The sequence below is a fragment of the Giraffa tippelskirchi genome, chromosome 13 (assembly GCF_054371585.1).
Source record: "Giraffa tippelskirchi isolate mGirTip1 chromosome 13, T2T-mGirTip1v1.2.pri, whole genome shotgun sequence".
NCBI classification, from domain to species: domain Eukaryota; kingdom Metazoa; phylum Chordata; class Mammalia; order Artiodactyla; family Giraffidae; genus Giraffa; species Giraffa tippelskirchi.
The window spans coordinates 38910219-38936268 of record NC_137287.1 but is presented as its reverse complement, the minus strand read 5'-3'; the positions used below and the strand labels follow the sequence as shown (position 1 = coordinate 38936268).

The window sequence follows — 26050 nt, the reverse complement described above, 5'->3', positions numbered from 1 at the left end:
TGACCCCATGGACTGTAGTCCACCAGTCTCTGTCCATGGGATTCTCCAGGCAAGAATACTGGAGTGGGTTGCTATGCCCTCCTCCAGGGGATCTTCCCGACCCAGGTATCAAACCTGTGTCTCATATCCCCTGCATTGGCAGGTGGTTCTTTACCACTGAGCCACCTGGGAAGCCCCCAGCTCCCTGCATTGGGAGCACACAATCTTAGCCAGTGGACCACCAGGAAAGTCCCTGACAATTGCTATTTATTAATAACATTTTAAGAAATTTAAATAAAGCAAAGGAGAAGGTCCACCAGCCAAGACCCTACACACTTAGTTTAGAAGCCAGGGAGAAGTCTCCATGGTGAGCTTTGAGTGGTTGAAGCAACAGGGCAGAAAGGACCTGGGAGGACTTCCTGTGCAGGAAAGCAAGAACAGCTGGCCAGCTGCCTCACCTGCCGTCTTGAGGAGGGTCTGCACCCAGCTACAGAGCTGGGAGCTGGAGGCTGAGCCTCTCCTCCTCCCTCAAGCCTCTCCTGACCCCATTCTCCCTGCAGGAGGTGTCATTGTACTCATTGACATGAGGACAGAAGTTACCTCCTGCAACCGGCCACCCACCACAGCACCGTAGGGTGCACAGAGATCCCATGGGAGGGGAAGGGCTGCCTTGAGGCCTGGGGAGGGAGGAGACCCAGGAGGGGAAGGGACTTCAGAGGACTCCTGAGGAGCCAGAAGTCAGAAGTCAAAAATTATAACTATGGCTATAGTTTAGGAAACATCTATTAAGTGCTAAGTCTTGGTGATGTTACCCAAAAACTGGATTTGCTTCTCAGTGGGTATCGAGCAAAAAGACACAACCAAGAAGTAAAGATTTATTATTATTTGTGGCAAGTGAGGAGAACACTTTGGGTATCTCTTCCAAAGCAGTGTCTCCCTGGACAGCAGAATTGGCGGAGTTTTAAACTAAGGGTACATGCATATTCACAAAGGGGGTTGCATTGAGGCCAGGCTTAGATCACAAAATGGCCTAGGCCAAAAATGGCTTCTCTTCTGTCAATAAAATCATACCAGGTTCTCTTTCTCAAGGGACACACACCAGCATCCGCTTACAGTAAGGCTCCACAAACTCTACAAACAGCTATTCTGCCGCTTCAGAGAGGTGGAAACTGGGCTTTGGTGAGGTTAACTGCCCAAGGCTGCACACTCAGTGCCAGAGCAAGGATTTGAATCTCAGCGGGTATGAGCCCAGAGCCTGCATGGCTAGCCACCAACCTGATTCAGGGCCAAGGTAGCATCATCTTCAGATTCCTCCCACTCTAAAGAATTATCAATTTGTGGCCTCGATAACTGCTGAGCTGTTCAGCATCCAGGATCACCACTGGCTCATTTCTCATTGGGTGCCACAGCATGCCTCTCTGCCACACGCCAGCAACAACCCAGATGAGATTCTCCTTCTCCCTGAGAAAGGTTGCGAGAAAAGCCTTGCTCTAGCGTAACTGCAATTTGGGGCGATACAGGAAAGCGTCCAAGGAGGAAGCCCTAGGCTGTTAGTAGGGATGAGGAGTGGCCAGACATGGAAACCAAGTCCACATGCCCTTCCAGAGCCAGAGTGGACCTGGGCAGAAGAGTAGGTAGGTGCCCAGGGCACCCTCTGCCTGGAAAGACTGAACACCAACTTTGGCCATGCATGGTGCTTCTAACAAGTTAGGCTGTTCCATGGCCTAATTAGTTACCGAATGAAGGTCCTACAGCTTGCCACTCACAAAATCAATTACATACTCACAAATGTTGGTGGCAAAGGAAAGGTGCTTCTAATCAGAATGCTGGCAATCTGGAGAGATGGTGGACTCAACCTCCCCCACAAACTTTTAAAGGAAAGAAATCTCAGTTAGTCCTTGAGATCAGGTGTCAGAATTGTCACTGTCACCCCATGAAACTGCCTCAGATTGGAACTTGAACCCACGTGCTGGGGCTCCAACTCAGCCAAAACGTTGCTTGGGACTTGAACCCTGCCAGAACCAATAGTCTTCCAACTGAGATCACAGACCTGGTTTCAGGACCTAATGAACCTCATATCAGAAAGAATTCAGTGAAACACAAAGTGATAGCTAAGAAACGTATTTATTCAGAAAGAAAACACACTCCATAGCGTGCAGGCCATTGCAGAGGGTGAGTGCTGTGGCCTTGAAATACAGTTTGGTTAGCTTTTATGGGCTGAGTAATTTCATAGGCTAATGTGTTAGTGTTACTCAGTCGTGTCCGACTCTTTATGACCCCATGGACTATATCCCAGCAGGCTAGTCTGTCCATGGTATTCTCCAGACAGGAATACTGGAGTAGGTTGCCATTTCCTACTCCAGGGACAGGCTAATGAGTGGGAGGATTATTCCAACTATTTTGGGGAGGGGGGGTGGAGATTTCCAAGGCTTGAGCCATTGCCTACTTTTTGGTCTTTGAGGGTCCTTTGAGGTCTTTGAGGGTCAAACTGTCATGGTGGCTCACATTAGCTTGCTGCTGTGTTACAATTAGTTTATACTGAGGAGCAAGGTCTAGCCAACTTGACTTGTCTGCCATCTTGGACCCATTTGGTTCTAATCAGTTTGTTATGCCCTCTGGTTATGTCATTCTTTCAAAGGTTGTGCCCTGCCCGCTTCCCTCCTGTTTCACCCACATAGTCAACTTCTTGTGCTCTTCCTCTAGAGGCTATCTTGTTCATAGTTTGTTCCGATTACTGAAGTAAAGGCTAGGGAAGCAATCCAGTCACCTGCTGAATTTTTCATTTCTCCTTTTTTGATCTGTGGAAAGAATATGGCAAGATACTGTGCGATTAAAAATTTGAAAGGTGTGTTTAGCCCAGAGATGGATTAAGCATGGTTTCAAGTAGGGGATGTGTGTGCTGGTTCAAAACTTGTTTACAATTTAGCTTTGCTAAAGTGACAAGAAAAGGAGCTTCCTGCTGAGGGCAGTTTCCTGCAAAGAGCTGCTTTCACACTGCCTCACACCAACAACAGCGTCCAAGGGTCCTTACAGGCCCTAAAGCCTCGCTAAACTGGTTTAAATAATCCTCACAACCTAGGCTAGGGCGTGGAAACAGTACAGTTTTCCAATACGATGGACGAAAGATCCAGAATTAAACACCTCCTCAAAATGGCCACCAGGGAATCCCATAATCATGAGTCGGACTACCAGGTCTGACTGTGATGAATACCAGGTCTACGGCAGCCCAGGTCTCTCTGTGATGTGACTGTCTTGACGCCGCGATGACCAAGACTTATCATTCATACACTCTCCTTGGGACGTGACGCACCCTACACTGGCGAACTTCAGCCCTGTATCCCCTGTAAGAAGGATGGACCTGCGCCCAGGCCTCCGCCTGACTGCATCAACACGGGGACCTTGCTTTTGCCACAACCAAGGTGGCTCCACCGCCCAGAGTCCCTCCCGCGCTCGGTCCCCGCCAGACTCCCACCGCCTCCGCCACTCCGCCAACCGGCCCCGCCCGCGCCACGGCGCCAAGATGGCGGCCAGACGCTCGGCCGGAGCGCCCCCTTGGCGGATTACTTAAAATGGCGGCACGGGGCGGGGCCGTCGGGCGCGGGGCACGTTGGGGCCGGCGAGCGGGCTGCCGGGAACGGGGCGGAGCGCGGCCGCGCCGGCGCGTCGAGGGGGAGAGGCAGCCGCCGCGATGGTGAGCGGGCGCGGGGGGAGGGGCGCCGGGCCGGGGCCGGGGCCGGGGCCGGGGCCGGGGCCGGGGCCGGGGGCGGCGGGGGCGCGGGGCTGCGCGGGTGGGCCCCGGCTCCGCGCTCACGCCGGCCCGCCGCCCCCAGGACGTGTTCCTCATGATCCGGCGCCACAAGACCACCATCTTCACGGACGCCAAGGAGTCGAGCACCGTGTTCGAGCTGAAGCGGATCGTCGAGGGTATCCTCAAGCGGCCGCCGGATGAGCAGCGGCTGTACAAGGTGCGGTCCCGTAGGTTCCGGGCGCCCCGGGGTTGCAGGCGCCCGTGGGCGCACGGCGGCAGCGTCGTTGATGTAAACATCGGCGACCGGCAGCCGCGGGCCGGAGCTCCCCCGCGTGGGGCCGTTGCTCGAACTCGGGGAGGTGAAGCCCCGATAGCGCTCGCTGCACCGAGGTTCTCGATTAGGAGGGCGTGAGAGGCTCGCGCCAGACCGTATGCTGAGCGCCGAGGGCCGGCGTCTCATCTCATTCCTACAGCGGTCCCCCTGCGATGTTCTGGCCCTTGACTTGCTAGTTCGGCCGTGAAGAAAACTGAGGCTTGGAGGTGGCCACTTGACCAACCCAAGGTCGTTGGCAGAGTCAGGATTTCAGCCCCGATGCTCTTAATCCTCTCAAAACCTATCACGCGCCCCTCGGCCCAGACACTCTTAATGTAAAGAAATGGAGAGTGTTGAGATGCGTCAGGTCCCACCACTTCTTCCCCCAACAACTATTTATTATCCCCAGCTTACTGGTGATGTTCTCAAAGCCCCCCCCCCCCGCCCTTCCCCCTTTCCCCTTACAAACCAATCGCAATTATTCAGCAAGGATGGCTTGGGGTTTGGGGTTTTGGGGCAATACAGAGTGTCGGCCTCCCTTTCAAGTGTGGCAGCAAGAGGTCACTCACCTAAGTGCATTGATCTGCTTCTGCCTGGAAACTGATCTTTTGCTCCACTCCCTTTGTCAAGGCTTTTTTTCCTTATCTACTGGGATTTCTGCGGTAAGGACCCTTCCTGCTGCCTGAGTTCGTTCTACTGTGTGTCCTTTGCTCATAGAAGCTTCTTGGCTGCCGTATGAGTTGGGAATTCCAATAACTTCTATTTTACAGATAAGAAAACTTCACATCAAAAAGAGGAACCTGTTTGTCCAAGGTGGTGGAGCTGGGGTGCAACCAGATCTACCTGTGGCCAGATTGGTTCACTGGCACTTGGACTTGCATTCATCTAGAGTTGGGGGGGGGGGGGGAAGCGAGGGAGATTCCAGAGCCCTATCCTGGGAGATTCTGATATGGAAAGTCTTGGATGTAGCCCTGGAAACTAACATACTCTGGGGTGGTTCTGGGCCCTACTTGGGGCTGTGTCTCTTCCCTCTTCTGACTTGCATTGTAGCTATTGACCAGAGAAGTCTTTGTGACTTCTCTCTCCTGGGGCCTCTCCTGAGACCCTGCCTTCCTCTCTCCTCAGGACGACCAGCTTCTGGACGACGGCAAGACGTTGGGCGAGTGTGGCTTCACCAGCCAGACAGCACGGCCTCAGGCCCCAGCCACTGTGGGGCTAGCCTTCAGGGCAGGTGAGAGGGGCAGTGATAGGGTGGAAATGGCCAAAGAAAGGGGTGTTCAGGGAGCCTGCAGTTGTTCCTCCAAGCCTCTTGAACCTTGTCTCCCATTACACCAAATGCAAGCAATAGATAGTGTGCTTGCTTCCCCACTACAAGCAGTGTGAAGCATGTGAAATGCTTATGGAAACTGAAGCCAATTTCTTGGAAGATTCAAAAGATCCTTAGTCACAGTATTGGCTTACATTTACAGAGGACTAAGGGCCTGGCCCTGCACTCTGCACTTTATTTCCATTGTCCGATCCAGTCCTCTCGCTAGCCCTGAGGAATAAGCACTGCCATCCCCATTTGGGAGCCTCGGATGCCCAGGCTTGCTGGCAGTCACGTGGGGACCCCCCCAGTCCAGATGCAGTCTGCCAGGACCTTGTTTGAGCTGGATGCCGTGCCGCCTGCTGTCTCCATGGTGCATCTCTGTACCAGGCAGACTTTTATTAGAATCATTTTAAGGATGAGTGAGCTGAGCCTGCAGACATTAGATTGGGTTCTGCCCTTTCTTGCTCTCAGAGCCAGTACTCTCCTCAACCACGTGCCACCCTGACCAAAGCTTAGATACCTGAGTGGTGAGGGTGGTTTATGTTGCTCCAGTGTATCTCTTTTTCCCAAGAAAAAGATTTAAATTTTATCCTTTGTCTCTGAAAATTTAAACAGGGGTTATAGGGTCTTTTCACAGCTGTAGACCCAGGGGCTGGTGAATTTGGATGAAGTTACAAGTTTCTTTTTGTAGCTTGTAAGAATTCGTAGTGAGGGCTCAGGAGGGAGCATATAGCTTCAGTTACACTTTAGCCTCACGAATATCCTGTTCTGTGAGGACAAAGCAAGTGAAGCCTCAGCAGCTGTGTCCTTGGACAGCTACTTCATGCCCCGCGCCTCCCAGACTGGAGTGGTCTCCAAAAAGGAGTATGACGCCAGGACCAGCCTCACAGCAAGGGGGTGAGCCCTCGTGCACCCAGGCCCCACAAGTGCTCAGGAAAAGGCAGTTCTAGGGGCCGTTATGTGGGTTCCCTTGAGTCTTGGTGATGGGCAGGCAGGTGTAGTGCCCTATAAAGGTGTTCTCTGAGGCAGGTAGGGGAGGGCTGAAAGTACATGTGTTCTTCTTAAGCTAGGCCAGGCTTCGTTGTCCAAGACAAAATGTCTGTTCCTCTGATTTGAACAAAGGCCCTCTATGGACCTGCAGCACCTCAGCCATCTTGCAGGTGAGAACTATCACAGTGCAGTGAGGTGGTTTGTTTTTCCCCTTGACCCCAAGTTGTGGCATACGTTGTGGTGACTTCCACCTTGGGTGGCAGCACCTCATGTATGGAATTGCCATTTTGATGGGGGCTGTGATGTGGACTGAAGACAGGCTGATTCTACTCACAAAAGCACACTTCTGGGTGGGAGGTTGTCTCCCTGTGTAGAGAGACAGGTCTCCCCACCCCCCAAAGTGACTGCTTAGGTAGGGAGGTGTGATAACAGTGTCAGGTGTTAAATGGCACCTTTCAGACCATTTCCAAAGAATGGGGAAAGGTGATAAGAAAGAGACTGGAATTCTGACTCAGATTTGTGTCTTGGAAGATGAATTTGTTATTAACCCGGGCCAGGTGTCTTCAGCACTGTTGACATTGGGGCTGGATGATTCTGGGTGAGGTTATCTTGTGCACTGCAGGATGTTTAGCATTTCCAGCTCCTACTAGAGATGGTCATCTCCCCACTAGAGGCCAGTTTCAACTCATTGGCCAGGGAGATCAGTTAGCCTAACCGATTAGCCTAATCGGTTGAGTTCCTGAGCCAGGTGGAGGTTTTTCATGCAGAAGAAGAAGTGCAGTTCATTTGCTCTGTGCTGAGGTCACAGCAAGAACAAGACAGGGAAAGCTTCCTGGGACCTGCTGTTCCTAGTAGAGCAATGGTTACCAGAAACGGCATTCCCGACTGGTGGTTGTGTGTCCTGGGCATTGGGAACATAGAGGGACTATATAGGATGCCTGGGGAAGGTTTCTCTGAAGTGGTATCTGAATGCCGTTGGGTGCCTGGGGGCAGCAGCCATTCTAAGTGGCAGAGGGCAAGGCAAGAAAAAGCTTGATGTGGGAACATGGGGAGCATAGGAAAACACGTGGAGTGACATAATGGCATGATGTGAAGCAGGAAGAAGTGTGAAGGGAATGGGGAGGTGGGGGAAATTGTAGATGGATGCAGATAAGCTCAGAGGCTCACCCAGGGAGATGAGGTAAAGAAAGAGGGCCCCCGCATGGCCAGGCTGGGGGAGGGCAGCAGAGGCCACCCCAACTCCAGCAAGGCCCCCTTTCCTCTCCCCCAGATGAGGCATTTGAGGCCCTGCGCATTGAGCCCTTCTCCAGCCCACCTGAGCTGCCGGACGTGATGAAGCCCCAGGACTCAGGAAGCAGCGCCAACGAACAGGCTGTGCAGTGAGAGGCCTCCCCCAACTGTCCCCCCTCAATAAAAGATTTGGGTGTCCACCTGATTGCTGCCTCTTTCTGCACACCCTCTCCTGACTCGGGCATCCCCCTCTCTGGTGTGTTCCCCTCTCTGGTGTGTGGCCCACCCTCAGCCTCTTCCAGCCCAGCCTTCTCAGCCTGGGAACAAAAAGGTCTTAAGATGTGGCCCTTGGGGGCAGGGGATGCAGCCAGAAAGCAAAGGCAGCTCCTCTCCTAGCCCTCCCACCCCCAATAAAGTTTGTGGACCCAATTCCTGCATTTCTCATTTTTATTTGACAGAAAAAGTTGCTCTGGCTGTACAGATTTTAAAAAACCAAAATGCCTTTAAGAAACGTGAAGAAAAGTTGGGGGGAGGGGCCACAACCTCACTGGGAGGCCAGGAGGAGCCAACTGATTTCAACTACCCTTCCTTCTGGGTATAACTCACACAGGTCCGCAGGTTCCAAACCATCATCCCCCCAGGTACTCGGAGTTAAAGGGAGGAAGTTCCTTCGAAGTCCTTTCTGCGTCAAGACCTGGGAGTCCCAAACTGTATCCTCCCCTCCCGCAACTCCCACTCTCATTCCCAACCCACCCCAAACCCCCCAAAACATGTGAACCAGGAAAAACTCACAGAGATTAACATTTCACAGAACAAAGAAAAAAAAAGGAGAAGGAGGGAAATAAGGGAGCCCTTCCCCACGGGATGCTGCGGGGGCGGGGGGGGGGGCAGACAAGGATCCCTTCCCCTGGCTCCCTTGGGAAAAAAGGAGGGCATGCCCCGTGGCTCCAGAACTTGGGGCAGGATGGAATTCCCCCGAAAGGATTCATGGAGACCTGAAACGGAAGAGAGTCATCAATGCAGAGGCCCAGGCAGCCCCCAACACCCCCCCCCCACCCCGCAGCGCTCAACAGGGAGCCCAGCCCTAGAGTGTGACAAGGACTCACCTCGAGGAGCGGTGCCGCACGGGGCGGGGGCTGGGCGTCTCCTTCCTGCGCTTGTGACCCGGGGAGCGGCTGTCGCCGCGCTGGCTTCTCCGGGAACCCCGCTCGCTGCAGCTGCAATGAAGAGCCGTCGTGAGACCAAACACAGCACATCACCAACACCTGGTACCTTGGAGCCGCCTTCTGCAGGCATCAGCAGCTAGACCGGGCTCATGGCAGGAGAGCAGAGTGGCAACTGTACGTACCTCTGCTGGTCCCGCGGCAAGGGCTGGGGTGAGGGGCGGCGGCGCTCAGCAGGCGAGTAGCTGAGGGACCGGGAATCCCGGAGGGAGTCTATTGGCTTCCGGGGGCTGCGGGACCTGGGGATCAGAGCAGGTCTCCATAGTGCCACATTCTTCCAAACCCAGCAGCCGACACTCAGGACCCACCCCCACCCCACCAAGGTCCTGACCGCCAAACCTCATACCACACAGGGCCAACCTCAGACCCACCTTCATCCGCTCACTCACCCATCCGCCCGCACACCATCCACCGAGTACCCCAACAGGCAGGGCACGGGGTGCAGCGGGGGACGGAAAGATAAAGACAGTCCCTGCCCTTGGAGGGGCTCAATCTGATGGTGAAGGGAGGCCCAGGGAGGCTCGCTGGGCCCCATGTGTGGGAAGCAGCCCCACAGTTGTACACAAGGTGTACACGTGGTCTGGGGACCCAGGGGAGGGAAGACAAGGGCAGGGCAGGGAAGGGGCAGGGGCAGTCTTCTCGAAGGTGCTGTTTGAGCGGAGTCTTGCAGAACGAGGAGTTCACCAGGCGGACAAGGGAATTCCAGGCAGGAGGAACAGCATGTCCAAAGGCATGGGGTTCTCCTTAGACTGCAAGGCGCTGCTGAGTGTGGCTGGAGCACAGGGCGTGTGTGGGGGCGGGCAGGAGAGGAGAACACAGGGCAGGCAAGGCCAGTTGGTGAGGAGCCTCACACGCCATTCCCGCAGAGGTGGGGCTTTATCCTGCAGGCCACAGGGCGTCCCGGAAGGATTTGTGGAGTGAAGGGAGTAACCAGATGTGCGGTTTTAGAAAGATCCCTCTGGCTACGTGTGGAAGAGAATGGCGTGGAGGCAGGGAGACAGGGAAGAGGCTGTGGACAGAGTCGGGAGAAGATGACGGTGGCCAGACCAGAGCCCTGGTAACAGTAACAGGTTGACTTAAGAGCTAGAATCCCTGGGACCTGGGACCAGGCTGTATGTCAGGGGCAGGGAGAGGAAGGAACCTAGGACTCCCCAATTCCGGCTTGCGCACCCGCTTGGGTGGTGCAGCCCTCCGCCAGAACAGGGCACAAGAGGAGCAGGCAGGGAGAGGAGAGCCCAACTCCTCCTGTACTGTGAGCAGACACACCCCCGGGTCACACCCCACCCTTGTGTCCAGCAAGGCAGCACTCACCTCCGCTCGCCAGGGGGTGGCTTCTTGGGGCTTGCAGGTTTGGGCAAGGCCTGAGGGCCAGGCTTAGCAGGGGACGGGGAGGAAGAAGTAGAGGAGGAGGATGAGGAGGAGGAGGAGGAGGAGGAGGAGGAAGAGGAGGAGGAGGAAGAAGAGGATGATGATGAAGAGGAGGAGGAGGAGCTGGAACTGGAGCTGCTAGAACGCCTCTTCCGCTTGGCTGGGGCTGGCTCTGGAGGACGGCCCTCTCGAACAGCCTCCTTGGGGGCTGGGGCAGGGCTGGGGACCCTGTGGGAGAAGAGGGTGTCACGTGGAGACAAGCTGCCCCAGCCCCAACCCTACCTTCCTTGGCCTGGAGGAACGGCAGTGGGGGAGGGGTGCTGAGGAAGGCCCTGGGGCTCTCCGAGCTGAGAGCTGAGCCAGGAGTCTGTGAGCGCATTCTCTGGAGAGCGGTGGTGGCCCCAGCCGACCCAACCTCTGCTAACACAAGCAACAGGCTGGGGCCCGCAGCAAAAGGGATCAAGGTTAAACCTCAAGAATGTCCCTGATGGAGGAATAAGGCCCCTGGGCTCAGGTGTGGAAGCCGAGCTGGGTGGTCTCCGACCTCGGAGAGGAGAGCCGCAGCTTGGGGAGGCCACTGTGTGTGCGGGTTGGCTGGGGGAGGGGCCGTCCTGCCTGGAGGCAGGGAGAGGGATAGGATGACCTCTGAAGATCCTTCCAGCCCAGGGAGTTCCTCTTGAGGTCTAACTGCCATCCCTCCTGCTGTAAAATTAAGTCCATTTCCTCTAGTTCTGTCCTCTGTAGAGACGGAAAACTTATCATTATCCTCTAGAGAATTAACCTTCAGAGACTTTTATCTGTCCCATCCATCCCCCCGTTAACCCCCACCCCAGCATTCTCTTCTACCCCCAACTTAAGGGTCAGGGTCCCCATACCTTCTCTCAAAGAGCAAAGAACCTCTGGATAGGGCTTCTCCCTCCCCACTCCCACCAACCATCCCCGAAGCCTTCCCCATTCAAGAGTTCTACAAGTCCCCTCACCTCTTCAGTGCTACCTCAGGTTGAGCAGGAAGGCTAGAGCCCTCCGAGTCACTAGAGCTGGAGCCAGAGGAGGAGGAGGAGGACGACGATGACGATGACGAGGAGGAGGAGGAGCTAGAGGATGACGAGGACGAAGAACTCCGCCGCTCCTTGGCTGGCTGCAGGGCAGCCAATGTGGGAGGCTGCTGCGCCCCCGCACAGGCAGGTGGTTCCCCAACCTCTGGGTGGGACACCCCGGGGACAGGGCCAGAGAGCATGCCATTGTGGTCACCAGCAGAGGACGCGGTCTTTGCCACTGTCCCAGAGGAAAGGGACTGAGACCCTGCTACAGGGGTGGTCTGGGCAAGTAAAGATCGAGATTGGTCAGAAAAAGCAGATGGCACTGGGGACCTAGGCCGATCCTGAGCTGGAGGAAGAGCAGACTGTGAGGGAGCCTGGACCATTCTAGAAGCAGGAGAGGGAGCCCGCTCAGAGGTCACTCTAGACTGGCTTGGGGCAGATGGCGGGGTTCTGGAGCCTGGGCCCCCTGGTGGGGTTCTGGACCTGGCTCGGTCAAGGAGTGGTGGTGAGGTTCTCCCACTAACACGCTCATAGGCAGAGAGGGGCACCCTGGGGCTGGTGAGGTTTGCACCAGACAAGGCTGGAGCCATTCTAGCACTAGTGAGGTTTGCAGGGGCCAAGGCTGGAGGGGTTCTTGAGCTGGCGATATTCACAGGTGCTGTGGCATGTGCAGACCTAGGACCCACCAGGTTTGCAGGAGCTGGAGCCTGGGGTGCTCTGGAACTGGACGGATAGTTTGCAGCAGTCGGGGCTGTGCCAGAACCCGTGAGACTCAGAGCTGCCAAAGCAGCGGGGGTTCTGGCTCCTGCTAGGTTCACAGCTGGGGCTGTGGGAGTACGAGGGTCAGCGAGGTTCACGGCGGAAGGCGCCACTGCTGTTCTGGGGCTGGCCAAGTTCATGGCTGCTGCTGCAGCTGGTGTTCTGGAGTCAGCCAGGTTGACTGCTGAGGGGAGGGCAGGTGTCCTGGCGCTGGCCAGGTTCATGGCTGCGGCAGAGGCTGCAGGGATCCTGCTGGCAAGACTGGCCGCAGGGGCTGTTCGGAGACTCATGAGAGGCACTGGAGCTGGAACCTGGGACATTCTCGCAGCAAGGCCAGCCGCAGACATGGACGGAGGAGGCCGAGCAGTGCCAAGGCTGATGGCAGTCAGAGCAAGTGCAATTCTCGACTGAGCATGGTTTTCAGGTACAGATGCTCTTGGGTGATCAGGAATTCGGGGACCTGGACCATCCATCATGGAACCGCCAGCTTGCTGCAGGACAGACATGGGTGTTCTGGAGCTGCCGAGGGGCTCAAGCACTCCGGGTGACCTACAGCGGTCAAGAGGAGTTGGTGACATGCTAGGACGGCTGAAGCAGCCCATTCTGGAGCTGTTGAGAGCTACAGGAGGTGTCCGAGAACCAGAATGGTTTCTTGTTGCTGGAGGAGTAGCAGAACGTGATCGATCGGAACTGCTTCCAGAGGCAGAACGCCTGCGGATGGCCGGAGGAGATCTTGTTAAGGATCGTTTGCCCCGAGTTGTTCGTGGAGTACGGGATCGGGAACGGCGGCGAATAGCAAGTGGCGAGCGACTTCGAGAACGCTTGCGTGGCAGCAATGGGGTTCGAGACCTGGAGCGGCGCCGAATAGCTGGAGGAGTTCGGGACCTAGATCGGCGGCGTGTCACTGGAGAGGTTCGCGAGCGAGACCTTCTTCGAGTTACTGGAGAAGTACGAGATCGTGATCTCCTTCGGGTGACTGGGGATGTTCTGGATCTTGATCTTCTGCGGGTGATAGGTGAGGTCCGGCTTCGAGATCGCCGCCTGGTTACAGGTGGAGTCCTAGATCTGGACCTTCTTCGAGTCACTGGTGGAGTTCTAGAACGGGAACGCCGGCGGGTCGGCGTCCTGGATCTTGAACGTCTGCGGGCTACTGGTGGTGTTCTGGACCTAGATCGCCTTCGACTCACGGGCGAAGCTCTTGATCGGGATCTTCGTCTAGTCACTGATGTCCTAGACCTGGATCGTCTCCGACTGACTGGTGAGGTTCGAGACCTGGACCTCCGTCGGCTAACTAGGGGTGTTCTGGACCTGGATCGCCGGTGAGTGGCTGGAGAAGCCCGAGACCTGGACCGTTTCCACGGGGCTGGTGATGTGCGTGAGCGGGAACGCTTCCGACTGGTTGGGGGTGTCCGAGAGCGACCTCTGCGGCGTCGAGAGGAGGTTCTGGAACTCTCCTGCCGAGCAGGAGATCGTGAATGGTAACCAGAGCCTCCCCTCCGACGGCGAGTAACCCGAGACCTCGACCGGCTCCGCTGTCTTCTCCGAGAGGTTGACTGAGAAGATCCAGACCTATCCCGACGTCGGGTCGTCCTGGTTTTCTCCCTCCTCGAGCGGGAACGGGACCTCTGGAGCCCACGAGGCTTTGGTGAAGGAGAACGGCCTCTCCTTGAAGTTGTCTTAGTGCGTGGAGAGGATGCTGAACGCCGCCGGCGTGACGATCTCGACTTTTCAGCTGGCTCTGGGGAAGATACTGAGGGACTTCTTCGGCGTCTCGGGGGAGTTCTAGAGCGTGTCTCTGGTGAGGATGATGCAGAACGGCTCCTACGGGAGAGCCGGGCCTTCCTAGTTAGCTCAGGAGATGACCGGGAACTGCGACGGCGCGGCGGAGTACGAGACTTAGTCTTGGGCTCTGGTGATGACCGAGAGCTTCTTCTAGCAGTTCTGGATTTGGGAGGGTGTTCTGGAGAGGACTCGGAACTGCTGCTTCCTTCAGGAGAAGGGCCTCTGCCTTTGCTTGATGAACCTGACCTGCTTCGTCTTGGAAGAACTCGAGGGGCAGGAGCCTTGGGTTCAGGAGAGGAATCAGAACCACTCTGTGCCCTGGGTGCTGCTCTTGGCTTCTCTTTAACCTCAGGGGATGAGCCAGACCTACTACGCCGAGGAGAAGGCCGGGATTTGCTGTCCACCTCCGGAGAGGATCCAGAGTGACTCCTCTGCCTGAGTGGCATTCGCGTCTTAGCTTTAGAATCTGGAGAAGAGTCTGACTCGCTTCTCTCCTGAGGGGATGCACTGGGTTTCCCATCGAGTTCCTGAGAAGATCCAGACCGACGTCTCTGCCCAAGAGGTGTCCTAGCCACAGTATTCTGTTCAACTGATGACTCTGACCCACTTCTCTCTCTCTGGGGGGTAAGACATTTATTGTTGAGCTCCGGGGAAGATGGAGAACGACTCCTTGGCCTAGGGGTCTGAGGCAAAGCTTTTGGTTCTGGAGAAGAATCACATTCACTTCTCCCCCTGGATGGTGTTCTAGGTATATCTTTCATTCCGGGAGATGACCCAGATAGGCTGTGCCTGGAGGGTGTCCCAGATCCATCTCTAAGTCCTGGGGAAGACCCAGACCTGCTTCTCCTTGAGGGGGTTCTGGGTAAGCCATCTTTCAGTTCAGGAGAAGATGCAGAACTACTTCTTTCCCTTGAAGGTGTTCTGGGTATAGCATCAAGTACTGGCGAAGACACACTCTGGTTTGAAGACATTCCTGCTTTTTCCACCACATCTGGGGATAACTCAGAGCTGCTGTGTCTGGAGGACCTTGTTGATTGTTCTTTCACATCTAGAGATGGATCTGTCTCTAGCTGATTAGGAAAAGGTCCATTCAAATCTTTACCCTCAGGAGAAAATCCAGTATTCATTTCTGCAACAGGGCCTCCCGAGTTTCTAAATTCTAAAGGTGATCCAAAGCTATTCTCCCTGGGAGGCGAGTTTGACAGTTCTTTATGTTCTGGAGAAAAGTGTGGCCCACTCCAAGCTGAGGCCATTGCAGGGACTTCTTCCGAAGAAGCCTGCAACTGGCTTTGGTCAAGAGTCAAAGGTATAGCAGGCCTTTCTATTTCTGGAGATGATTCAACACTACTTCCAGCTGTTTCTTTAAGTTCTGGAGACAAATGCAGCAGGACTTGGTTTGAAGATTCTTCAGATTTCTCTACTACCTCCATTAATTCTTCATCTTGGCTTACCTTAGCTAATGCAGAACTTTGGTCTTTTGTATCTGGAGATGACCCAACACCACCTCTTTCCCTTGATGGAGTTCTAGGGGTATCTCTGAGTACCGGTGAGGACTCAGGCCTATCCTGCACTGGAGGAGGACTCAATTTGTCTCTTGGTCTTGGAGGTGATGCACTAACAGCCTCCTGCAAGAGTAAGCAAGTTTTTTCTTTTGACTCAGAAGGCTCTAATCTGCTCTGTCCCAGAAGAGATTTAGAGTCTATGGCAGGATATGAGAAAGAGTCAGACTGGGACCTGCTCTGTTCTGGAGATATTCCAGATTTCAGCCTAGGACTTGCTGACAATTCACCTCTTGTTGGAGATCTGGGTGCCAGCTCAGCGACTGGAGATGAGGACCTAGAGCAGCTGTCCTTAGGAGGTGTTTGAGATTTGCTCTGCAGATATGGAGATTCAGAATGACTTGGTCTCATTTCTGGGCTTGAAGTACCAGATATGGAGTCTGGTGAAGCTGGAGATTGTCCCTTCTGTTGCAGAAATGAGGGTGGTGTGCTAGACTTGACTCCTGGACAGAGGGAGAAGGATCCAGAGCAACTTTGTGCTAGTGAATCTTTAGACTTCTCTTGGGAAAATGGGGACTTTGATCCAAGAAGATTATGCCCTGGTGGAATCTGGGGCTTTGCTTTGGGGCACGGCGAAGTAGACCCTGAGTGACTTTGTCTTGGTGGTGTTCCAGGTTTCACTTTGGTATCTGGAGAGGAAGATCTAGAATGGCTGTGTCTTTGCAACAATCTAGGTTCTGTCTTAGAGCATGGAGACACTGATTTGCTTTGCCTTGGAGATGTTTTAGATGTCATCCTACTAGGACTTGGAGAAGAGAAGCCAGAATGGCTTTGGACTGGTGATGTTACTGCCTTCACTTTGGGTTGTGGAGATGATGACCCAGATCGGCTCCGTCTTGGAGGTGTGCCAGATTTCACTCTAGAAGGAGAAGACCCAGAGCAGCTATGTCTGGAAGGGGTCCTAGGCTTCACCTCAGCGTCAGGTGATGATTCAGAACGGCTCTGTCTCTGTGGCATTGCAGACTCTTCATTTACCTGGGGACTTGTTACGGACCCTTGCCTTGGTGGTGTTCCAGACTTCATTTTAGGTTGAGGAGATGAACTGGAATGACTTTGTCTTGATGGTGTTTTAGATTTCTGATTACCAGGCGGAGAAGAACCAGAGCGACTTCGTCTCAGTGGTGTTCTAGATTTAGCTTTGCGTTGGGATGATCCGGAGCGACTGCGCCTTGGTGGTGTCTGAGACTTTTTAGGGCATGGAGAGGACTCTGAAAGGCTTCGCCTCACAGACAAGCGGGATTTTGCTTTGGACCTTGGTGAAGAGAGAGACCTGCTCCGCCTAGAAGAGAGCCGCGATTTCTTCATTTCTGGACTTGAGTTGGACCTGCTCCTTCTCTGTAACATGCGCGATTTGTTCTTCCGCTCTGATGATGAGCCAGACCTGCCCCTTCTTTGTGGTGTTCTAGAGTGAGATCTTCCCCGTCTAACTAGGCTTCTACTACGGGATCTTCCCCGTCTTGCTGGTGTCCTAGACTGAGATCTCCCTCTCCTGTTTGGGGTTCTAGAGCGTGACCGGCCACTTCGTCTAGTTGGAGTTCTAGAGCGTGACCGGCCACTTCGTCTTGCTGGTGTTCTAGAGCGTGAGCGCCCACGCCTGGCTGGGGTTCTGGAACGTGACCTGCCACTCCTCCTGGCTGGTGATCTACTACGAGACCTCCGTCGTACAGGTGACCGGGTCCTAGATCTGCGCCTAGCAGGTGTTCTAGACCGAGACCTGCCTCTCCGGGTGGGTGTTCTAGATCGTGATCTCCGCCTGGCGGGTGTTCTAGATCGTGACCTCCGCCTGGCGGGTGTTCTAGACCGAGATCTGCCTCTCCGGGCAGGTGTTCTAGAACGAGATCTGCACCTAGTTGCAGGGGATTTAGAGTGTGACCTGCCTCGTCTTGCTGATCTAGACCTGCCTCTTCTCTGTGTGTTTCTGCTCCTGGACCAGCCTGGTCGCTGAGGAGACCTAGAGCGGCCACGTCGCTGGGGGCTTCTAGATCGTCCCCACCTCTGTGCAGACCGTGACCTACGCCACTGAGGTGACCGGGACCGAGAATGACCTCTCTTGGTAGGGGTTCGAGACCGAGACCGCCCCCTCTTAATGGTGGTAGGACTACGGGACCTCCCCACCTTACGGGAAGGAGTATGAGAATGTGACTTAGCCCGTTTTGCTCGGCCATGCGAGCGGCTCTTGGATGCAGGAGAAGAACTCTCTCGGCGGGACCCAGGAGCTGGTGCCGGTTTAGGGCTTTCAGGGGAAGAGCTGGCATGCCGAGAAACTTTGGTAGGTTGAGGGGATGGTGGGCAGCTCTCTGAAGAAGATTGGGGAGGTTTCTCAGGAGACTTAGGTGGTGAATGACCCTGGGCTGGAGAAGCCTCAGAAGGGGGGTTCACTGGCTCCTGACTTAAGGGAGTTGTTGCAAGGGGTTGTGGGGAGCTGCCATGTTGCTCAGCAAGGAGCAGAGTGGGAGCCGGTGGTTCTGGCCCTGTGTTGCTCCTTTCCGGAGAGGGACTAGGTCGAACTGCAGATTTCTAAGAGTAAAAAAGAGAGTAGGGGTAGGGATAATGTAAGCACCAAAACTTCCTATCATCTGTAAGGTCCCAACACCCCTTCCAATGAAACACCTTTTCCTCACCACAGGCAGTCACATTCATTCAATAATCACATAATACAAAATACAGTTAAAAACATATGAAACAGAGTCTATAATAATCTCAAGGGTCTTCTAATCTAGAAAAAAATCAATGCAATCTAATGTACTGTTAGTTCACAATGACCACTGTAACATGCTAAATGGAGAAAAGAGTATTTTTAAATGTAAAGATAAAGCAATTTCCCAAAGTGATTGACTTCACCCTTAAAAAATAACTATATTAAAGTAAAGGGAAAAAAACAGTTTGAGAATATGGCATGTGAATAACAAAAACTAGGATAAAGTATAGGAAAACACAGGAAAAGAAACCAAGTTACAAAAACCTTAAAACATAAGCCAAGAGAAATAGGAAGTAAATTATGTTTCTGAGGTGATCCAACTTGCAGTTTGGAAAAGCAACTCTGGAGAACATGAAAAATAACAGAGAGCTACAACTTTAACAAAGAGCAATTAAAAATACACTGTGATGGCTGAAATAAGAAAACACGATTAGGGTTTGAATTAGAAAAGCAAGTATAAAAGAAAAGGTATGGAAAAGATCCTTCCAAAAGTAGTTTTCAGACTGCAAGCAGCAACTCAGTGGGTTGAGAAGTTTTAGTAAGCCACAGCAACACTTAATCAAATAAATATTAGAGACACTGAATAGTAAAAGGCTAGTAAGCATAAAGAAAATTTTCTGTTCCAAGTTTTATCTTACATTTACAAACAGAACACTAAGGTAAAACCTATTTATTAATACCTAGTGAAGTTTGAAAGTCACAATTCTAAATGATTTGCAGATACAAAAGAGAACTTCATGAATACCAAGAGACAAATCAGAAAACAAAACGTGACCTTATTTTTCCCTTAACTTTGAACAGCTATCCTGAATCCACAGCCTTGCAACCCCAAGAACATCCATTAAATCAGGAACATACCTCCTTCTTGTCTTTATCTTTGTCTTCACAGGGACTGCTAGGTTGCTTTGTGGAAGGCTCCGGACTACTAGGCTGCCCTATGTTGGTAGTACCTGGTTCCCTAGGAGGTACATCTCCTTCCCCTCGATGCCCCAAAGCAGGCGAAGGACTTCGTCCAGTCAAGGCAGTTGTGTGGGTTTTAGCTGCAGCACTTCGAGACCTGAGGGAGGTAATTGAGGACGGGAAGAGAGAAAGAAAATCAGTTCAGGAGAGAACAGAAAACCCCCTCCCCAGCTCCCATCTACCTTCCCTAACTATAACCCTCCTCCAAAAAGCCTTCTCTCACTCACAAGATTCAAATTATTCACATTGAAATTCAGGTTCAGTTCCTCTTGCTCCTTCTCTTCTCAACATCAATCCCCAAAAATGTTCTCCCTCTACCCCTTCATATTTACCTCCCCCAAACCTCCCAGAACCCTCCACCCAGTCCAGTCCCTACCCGCTTCATTCACAACTCACCTCTGAGCCCACCTCCTTCAGGAAGCCTTCCCAGATTAAGGAAGCCAGGGCAAGGATTCCTTCCTCCCCCAGACACCACGAACAAACCACCACCCCCCCTATTCTGGCAGTCCATATATATCAGAACAAAACAAAAAATAACAAAATAAATAAAATAAACAAAAACAAAAACAAAAAAAAGAGAAGGGGAAATGTATATGTCTGTCCATCCTGTTGCTTTAGCCTGTCAGCTCCTAGAGGGCAGGGACCGTGTCTTCCGAATGGTCTGTGCAGCGCCTAGCACACCGTGGGCGCTCAATAAATATTAAATTGATTAACCCACAAGTCCCTCTCCCTCCCTTCCTCCTGGACCACCCCTTACCGACTGCGGGAAGTATCTGAAGAAGAAGCAGAGTCAGCAGAAGTTGAACGGTGGGCCCGTCGGCTCTTGGGGGCTGGAGTTGTACTTCGAGATCTGAAGGAAGACCAATATCACAGCTCAGGGCACTGTCACACATCTACAGGGTTCCCCTTATGCATCCCTCCACCTTCTACTGGACTGCCCTATTCCCAGGTGGCACTCATCTACCCGCTAAGCAAATTTCCCTCTAATTTACTCACCGCTTCCGCTTCTTGTCCTTAGATTTACGTTTGCTCTTTGGAGTAGGAGACCTGGGAAATAAGGCAAGATTATTTAACATAAAAACCATTTTTAAAGGAAAAAACATCCAAAAGTAGAATGGGAAGAATTGTTATTCACGAGAATCAACAGCAGGAAATCAAGGAACTGAGCTTTACTCTAAGGAGAAAAAAAAAGAGCAAACACAGCCATTGTATAGCAATGGCTCACCACTCCATGTGCCACTATGCTCCCTATGCCACAAAGAGCTCTTACCTATGCTTCCTTTTCTTGGATTCAGATTCGGACCTGTAGATAAAAAATAAATAAAACATAAACTATTATCTATGCCTGAATTCACCAAGCTTCTCCCATCACTCCATGTACTCCCACCTCATACCTGTGCTTCTTCTTCTTAGAACTCTTCTTCCTCTCTCGTCGAGGAGAGCTGCTCTCTGACCTGCTAAACGTGGGTTCAGAAACAGGGTCCTTCAGGTTGCCTCCTTCCCTGGCCCACCCTACTTAAGATCCATCCTCAAAAGGCTGCACAGAACAACTCCAACAGCACCTATGTGCCAGATGTACACCCAGAACTCATTTACTCTCTAAGCAGCATAGGTATCTATAACACCAAACCTCAAAAGAGAACACGGTACCAAAATTCTGATCAGTTCTGCAGAGCTACACAATCAACCCTTCCCCACTGTGGCAGCACACATATTTCCTCTTCCCTGACTTTCCTGACAACTCCCTCCTGCTTCTTAGAAATAAAAATTCTCTATTTCCAAAGAGAAAAAACCTGACAGGTGCGGTCCTCTGGCTACCAAAATAACTTTCCAACTAACTTACCGTCCTCTATCTTTCTTCTTTTTCTTCTTCTTTTGCTTTGGCGTTGGTGAGCGAGAACTGCTAGACTCCCGGACAAGGCTGAGTGAAGACAAAAAGAAGCAAAGATGGGTGCTAAGATGAATTTTCTGAGGCATTTCAACTTCAGAACAAAATCTGAAGAATTTGAGAAGAAATAATCCACACACAAAAGATGGAGCAAAGCGCTTAGAATTAGGAAGAGAAACTGACACTGGTCTCGTGTACCTGTAAGGCTTGGGAGGCTCAGGAGCTGGTTGTTTAGCTTCTCGAGCACGACGCTGGGGATCAAAAGAGCTGCCATCCACATAGGAATCACTGATGCCAAAAGCAGCTCGGAGTCGCTCATTCTTCTTCTCATTCAATTCTGCCAACTGGTGAGTCTCAGTTACCCTAGAAGAGAAAAGGTCAAAGGTCTAAAGGAGATTGACAACAAAGTGCAGTCATATTCACACAATTGCAGGCATAGACCAAACAGCCATGAGAAAAGGCAGACGAGAGCAGATCCACAGTAAGGAGAGAGAACAGCAAAAGCAGCAGAAGAGTCCAGAGAAAATGGAGAGGGAAACACTCACGCTGGCCTCTGCCCTGGGTTCTCCTCCTTCCCCCCAGGGTTCACATCCTTCTCCAGCAACATGAGTCGAAAGGTCGCCACTTTTTCCTGAATTTGCTGTTCCTCGTACCTGAAGAAGAAAAGCCTTCAGGGTTAGAGCCTGATTAGACACTCTCCCCAGACCCAGGTTCACAATTCCCTTGTTCCCAGCAGGATCCCTTCCCTTTCCATGCACACATAAAATTTTTCACTCACTGTCACCCAAAGGGCCCTCCTATTAAATTCTGCTCTTTTCCTGTAATCTTTCTTCCCTCCACTGACTACACCCTCTAGAACAGTGGATTTTAAACATGCTACACTCCGGGGCCAAAAGAGGAAAGTTAAGCAGGCAGAGTTCCAAGTGTTCCTCCCCAACTTCAATCAACATGAACAGGTCTTTCATTTCATGGGATTCCAAAGTAACATGCATTGTTAAAAAAAAAAACCAAAAACAAAACGGGGGGATGCCACTGCTGAAGTTTGAAAACCACTGCTCTAAAAGGTTTTCTGCCTGAATGTGCTCCTTTTCCACAAATCTCACTTCCCTACCCAACTCATGATCCCCTTTATCCAGGTATTATTCCAATTTCCTGTTTTCCTTCCTTTGCTACTCTCCAAGGCCTCAACCCTTAAATCCATTCACCTTCCTTTTCTCTACCAATGACAACACGTATCAGCTTACCAAGCTCTTGTGTCCTGCCTGGTCTGCTTCCCCACCTCTCCCTTAAAGCATGTATTTCTCAATGGCCCCCCTCTTTCCCCATGTGCCTTCATCTAAATAATTCAGACTCCCTCAGGCTCCCTTTTATGTTCCAGACACAGGTTCCACTTTGAACTGCCCCTCAACTCCTTTCAATTCGCTAGCTTCTTTATCGCATCCCCTCCTACAACTCACTCCTCTCCAAGCCTCTTTCAACTTGCCCTAAGCTTCCTACAGCCCACCTAACTCCCCCAGCTCTGCACTCACTCGGTGCTTGGCTCTCCCCCAGACCTCCCTCACCCCTGCTCTTCCATCATCTCCTCCAGCTCGAGGCATCGCAGCTCCACGCGCCGCTTGCGCTCGTGGTCCAGGATGTCAGGATTAGGCCGCTTCACCAGGGCAGCCTCCAGGCGCCGCAGTTCCTCCTCTCCCTTGTAGTCAGGCCGCTCACCCCGGCGGCCCCGCACCAGGGACAGGTTGCGCTGGACGTAGCCGTTGGTGCCGCTGCCCCGGGGCGTCGGCAGCCCGATCCCGTTGTACATGGCCCCGTGCCCGGGGGGGGGGGGGGCACCACCGCTCCTGAAGGGGAGCGGGGAGACACGGGTCAGGCCCCTGGCCCCAAACTAGCCACTTACCACCACCCAAATCCCTGCTCTTCTTCAACCCTACTTCGACAGGTCTCTCCACACTAAACCTCCTTTGGCTGCACAATCCTCCTGGTCTAAACAAACCCTTCCTTATCGTTCCCTCACTTTCTTTCTACCAAATCAAGACCAGCTCTTACAGTCTTTATCCTCAGTGTGCAAGAGCCACTTCTGTTTGTACCTAGCTTTTCCTTACCCACCCCAAACAAAGATCCCATTTCTCCCAAATTTCTCCACATTATCCCTTTATTCTCCTTTGAACCCAATATGCACAAGTGATATCCTTACCAACTACTGTGATTCCTAACCCCTGGCAACTGACTGAGGCCTCCAAACAGTGCACAACAAACACCAACAAAAAATAAAAACAGAGAGAGAGAGATCTGTGGCACAGAAGGGCCTGCAGTCAAGTCTAGAGTCTTCCAAGAACTGACCTAAGCATTTCAGGCTAGCTACCCTGAAGGTAGCCAAAAATTATGAATACAAGTTAACTCAAGAACCCCTAGATATCCAAAAGGAGGCCTAACCTAAAAGGCCAGCATGCACTGCAGAAACACATGAAGCCTGGATACATAATCCTCATATACTTCATCTCTCAGGTAAGGAGCATGTCCAATCAACTATCCTGACTGATAAAGTTATTTCTTCAATTTCCTTCCCAAAAGGGTTTCTCACATGGTTTGTGGCTCACCCAAGTCTCCCTAGCTCCTGTTAAAAGATTACGTTTTCAACTCAACGCTCTGTATGTATCAAACCGGCCTCCTCTAGTCCAACTGTTCCCCATACCTTCTCTACATTCCTTTCCCTATACTTATTCACAAAAACCCCACTCTTTCTCCCTCACCTTCATTAATGTCAAACTGTTGACTTAACAGTCCCCTCGTTACCTTACTTCCTATAGTTTTTCTCATCCAGCCCCACATGACTCTGAAGAAACCCTCAAATGCTAGTTTTCTGATTAGATTTCTTGACTACATAGACTCTCTTCCTTTCTCTTGCTATATGTACTCTTTTTTCCTCCAATTCCTCCTGTCCAAGATAGTTTCACAAGGGAAATGTGTGCGTGAACAGGACCCCAGGAAAGAACCCAAGGAACAAAGGTGGAGAGATTAGTGAAGGCAGAAGGAAAAAACACAGAACTGGATAAAAAGGAAAGTTTCATTTAAAATATTCTGTAAAAAACATTATATAAACACCTGGAAAAATGTACTAACCTCCCCCTTTACAGGTAGATGTTGAATAAAAGGAAGACAGCTCAAGTATAGAACAGTTTGGTATCCCTTACCCCCCAACTCTAAGGCTGGGTCCCTACCCAATCCCAGTTGCAGACTCTAGCAATCTAAAAACAAAACAAAAAAATAACCATATTGGGGTAAAGGATGATACTAAATCTAAGAAAGGCAAGCGGAACTGCGTGAAGAAATGAAAAATTTCTTTATAGTGCAAGAAATCTTCCAACCTTCACTTTTACTTTCTCAAAATTTCTCCTTACTCAAGCTAGATCTTCTCTGGCTCTCTATACCCTACCTAGTTTCTGCTTCCCTTGTGAAAACCTTCTGACCTGTAATTAATTCTTCAGTTTAACCATTCACCCACACTTCCATACCACCTCACGCAATAATCCTCCCACTCCCTGGAGAAGGATAACCAGCAGCTGCTAAGCAAAGGGTATTCAATCACAACAAACTACTTTTAAAGAAGGAACCAGGAAAGAAAACAAACAAAAAACAGAAATACCATGGCATCCAAGACAATGCTCAAAAAGGACCGATGGACAGGAGTGTAACAATAAAACATATACACAAATCACCAAAACCTAAATGGAGATACTTAAACTGGGGTCCACGGACTATGGGCATGCAAAAATCACCCAAGCCAAAAGCAGACAGTAAAAGCAAGCTGCAAAAGAAGATAAAAAGCAGTTTTTTCTGTTGGAGAATTATCACATGTCAAACTGACAAGACAAAAGGACTCTTAAAATTCAGTATTATGACAGTGGAGGAAAGAAACGCACCAAAAAGGGAGCGGAGGGTGCAGGAAAATGAAACTAAGTAATACGTAAGCACATCAAGTTCAGCACTGGGGCACCATAGTAGCTGACGAGGCTACCGAACACAAGAAGCTTAAGTACTAGCTCAGTAAGAGGCCTAGACTCAACACATTCAAAAGGAAAGACAACACAACTTTTAAAATTTTTGACCCAAGAGATATCTTACATAAGCGTTTGCGTAAAAATCAAGGTCTGGAAGAGTTTTGAGTCAAATTATAACAAAACCCTGCGCTTTCTCCTCAAGAAAGGGCTGGCAGCCGCCTCCCCAGCTTCCAACACAACTTTGGAGGCGATCATGAAAAGGTGCAAGAAAAGAGCACGTGGTCTGCCTTAACATACCTAGACTGAATACTTAAATTAAAAACAAACAAAAAAAAACGTTTTGAACGCTTCGCTTCTTAATACTTCATGGCAGACAGTAACGAATCCAAACTGCCTAAATCTAGGAGGCATCTAGTTCAAGACCTTCTTCGCACAGGCTGAGCCGCCAAGACCTATTTTCGGCCTTGAGGGATGGGGGAGGGGGCTGCGCGGCGCCCGGTAGTCTGGGAGGCTCAGGGCCAGACCCCAACCCCGGGGAGGGACGGATGAGCCGGACGCCGGCGAGGCGCGGGGCAAAGAAGCCGACAGCCGGCCCCCGCCGCCGCAGCCCCCTCCCCGCAAACAAGATGTCGGCAAGGACAGCTGCAACAGGGCCTCGTCGCCGTACGCGTCCGGGAGACGAGAAGCCAGAGTCGCGCGCTACCCACTCCTCGCCGAGAACGCGCGCGAGCCCAAGTGCACGCGGCGGCGCGCGCCATTGCCATGGGGGAGGGGGAATAAAAGCCCGCGCGCGACAAGAAGCGCGGGAGAGGGGGAGAGGGGGGAGGCAGGAGAACAGGGACGTCCGCGCGAGCTAGGGGCGGCGAGCGCGCGTGCGCGCGGCGGCCTAAGCCGTTCTCCGCGCGCTTTGGCCTGGCGCCGGGGCCGCCGCCCCTCCCCCACCCGGCTCGCTCGCTCCCTCACCCTCTCACCCGCCGCCGCCGCCTCCGCCCGCCGCCTCCGAGGGGGAGAGGTGCTGCCGCTGATCGAGCTCCTGAGTCCTTCGGGGCCTGGAGCTGCGGCCCTGCCTCGCCGGTCCGCCCGACTCAGCCGACACCGCCGCCTCCTCGCTTCCTCAGGGGCCGCAGCGGGCTCCGACTGCGCCACTCGCACCCCGCCTGGGCCGCGTTGCACGTCAGCACGACCAACTAAACGCGTCAGCACGCA

The 26050-nt window shown here is 52.4% G+C and overlaps 3 protein-coding genes across 4 annotated transcripts; 2 read left to right on the top strand and 1 right to left on the bottom strand.

Moving 5' to 3' along the window:
- The first annotated feature begins 3609 nt into the window (after positions 1–3609).
- On the top strand, positions 3610–7774 carry ELOB (elongin B). The gene is made up of 4 exons (XM_081555215.1): positions 3610–3670; positions 3810–3944; positions 5166–5271; positions 7610–7774. Exons 1-4 carry the CDS (start codon positions 3668–3670, stop codon positions 7720–7722), a joined length of 357 nt encoding a protein of 118 aa, XP_081411341.1. The 5' UTR covers positions 3610–3667; the 3' UTR covers positions 7723–7774.
- A 228-nt stretch (positions 7775–8002) lies between these two features.
- SRRM2 (serine/arginine repetitive matrix 2) lies at positions 8003–26008 on the bottom strand. Of its 2 annotated transcripts, none has more exons than XM_081555212.1 (17): positions 25816–26008; positions 22409–22687; positions 21392–21499; positions 21045–21209; positions 20802–20879; positions 20353–20415; positions 20229–20261; positions 19955–20005; positions 19716–19808; positions 19355–19630; positions 18857–19055; positions 11141–17817; positions 10104–10388; positions 9182–9564; positions 8918–9031; positions 8676–8786; positions 8003–8564 (listed from the first exon to the last, which is right to left on the bottom strand). In XM_081555212.1, the coding sequence occupies exons 2-10, from the start codon at positions 22648–22650 to the stop codon at positions 19588–19590; spliced, it is 876 nt and encodes a 291-aa protein (XP_081411338.1). In that variant the 5' UTR covers positions 22651–22687; positions 25816–26008; the 3' UTR covers positions 8003–8564; positions 8676–8786; positions 8918–9031; positions 9182–9564; positions 10104–10388; positions 11141–17817; positions 18857–19055; positions 19355–19587. The 2 variants fall into 2 exon arrangements, with proteins under 2 accessions (XP_081411338.1, XP_081411339.1); XM_081555213.1 differs by having other exon boundaries at positions 20353–20412.
- On the top strand, positions 12434–16581 carry LOC145531788 (uncharacterized). The gene has a single exon (XM_081555214.1). It carries the CDS (start codon positions 12434–12436, stop codon positions 13280–13282), a length of 849 nt encoding a protein of 282 aa, XP_081411340.1. The 3' UTR covers positions 13283–16581.
- Positions 26009–26050: the final 42 nt, after the last annotated feature.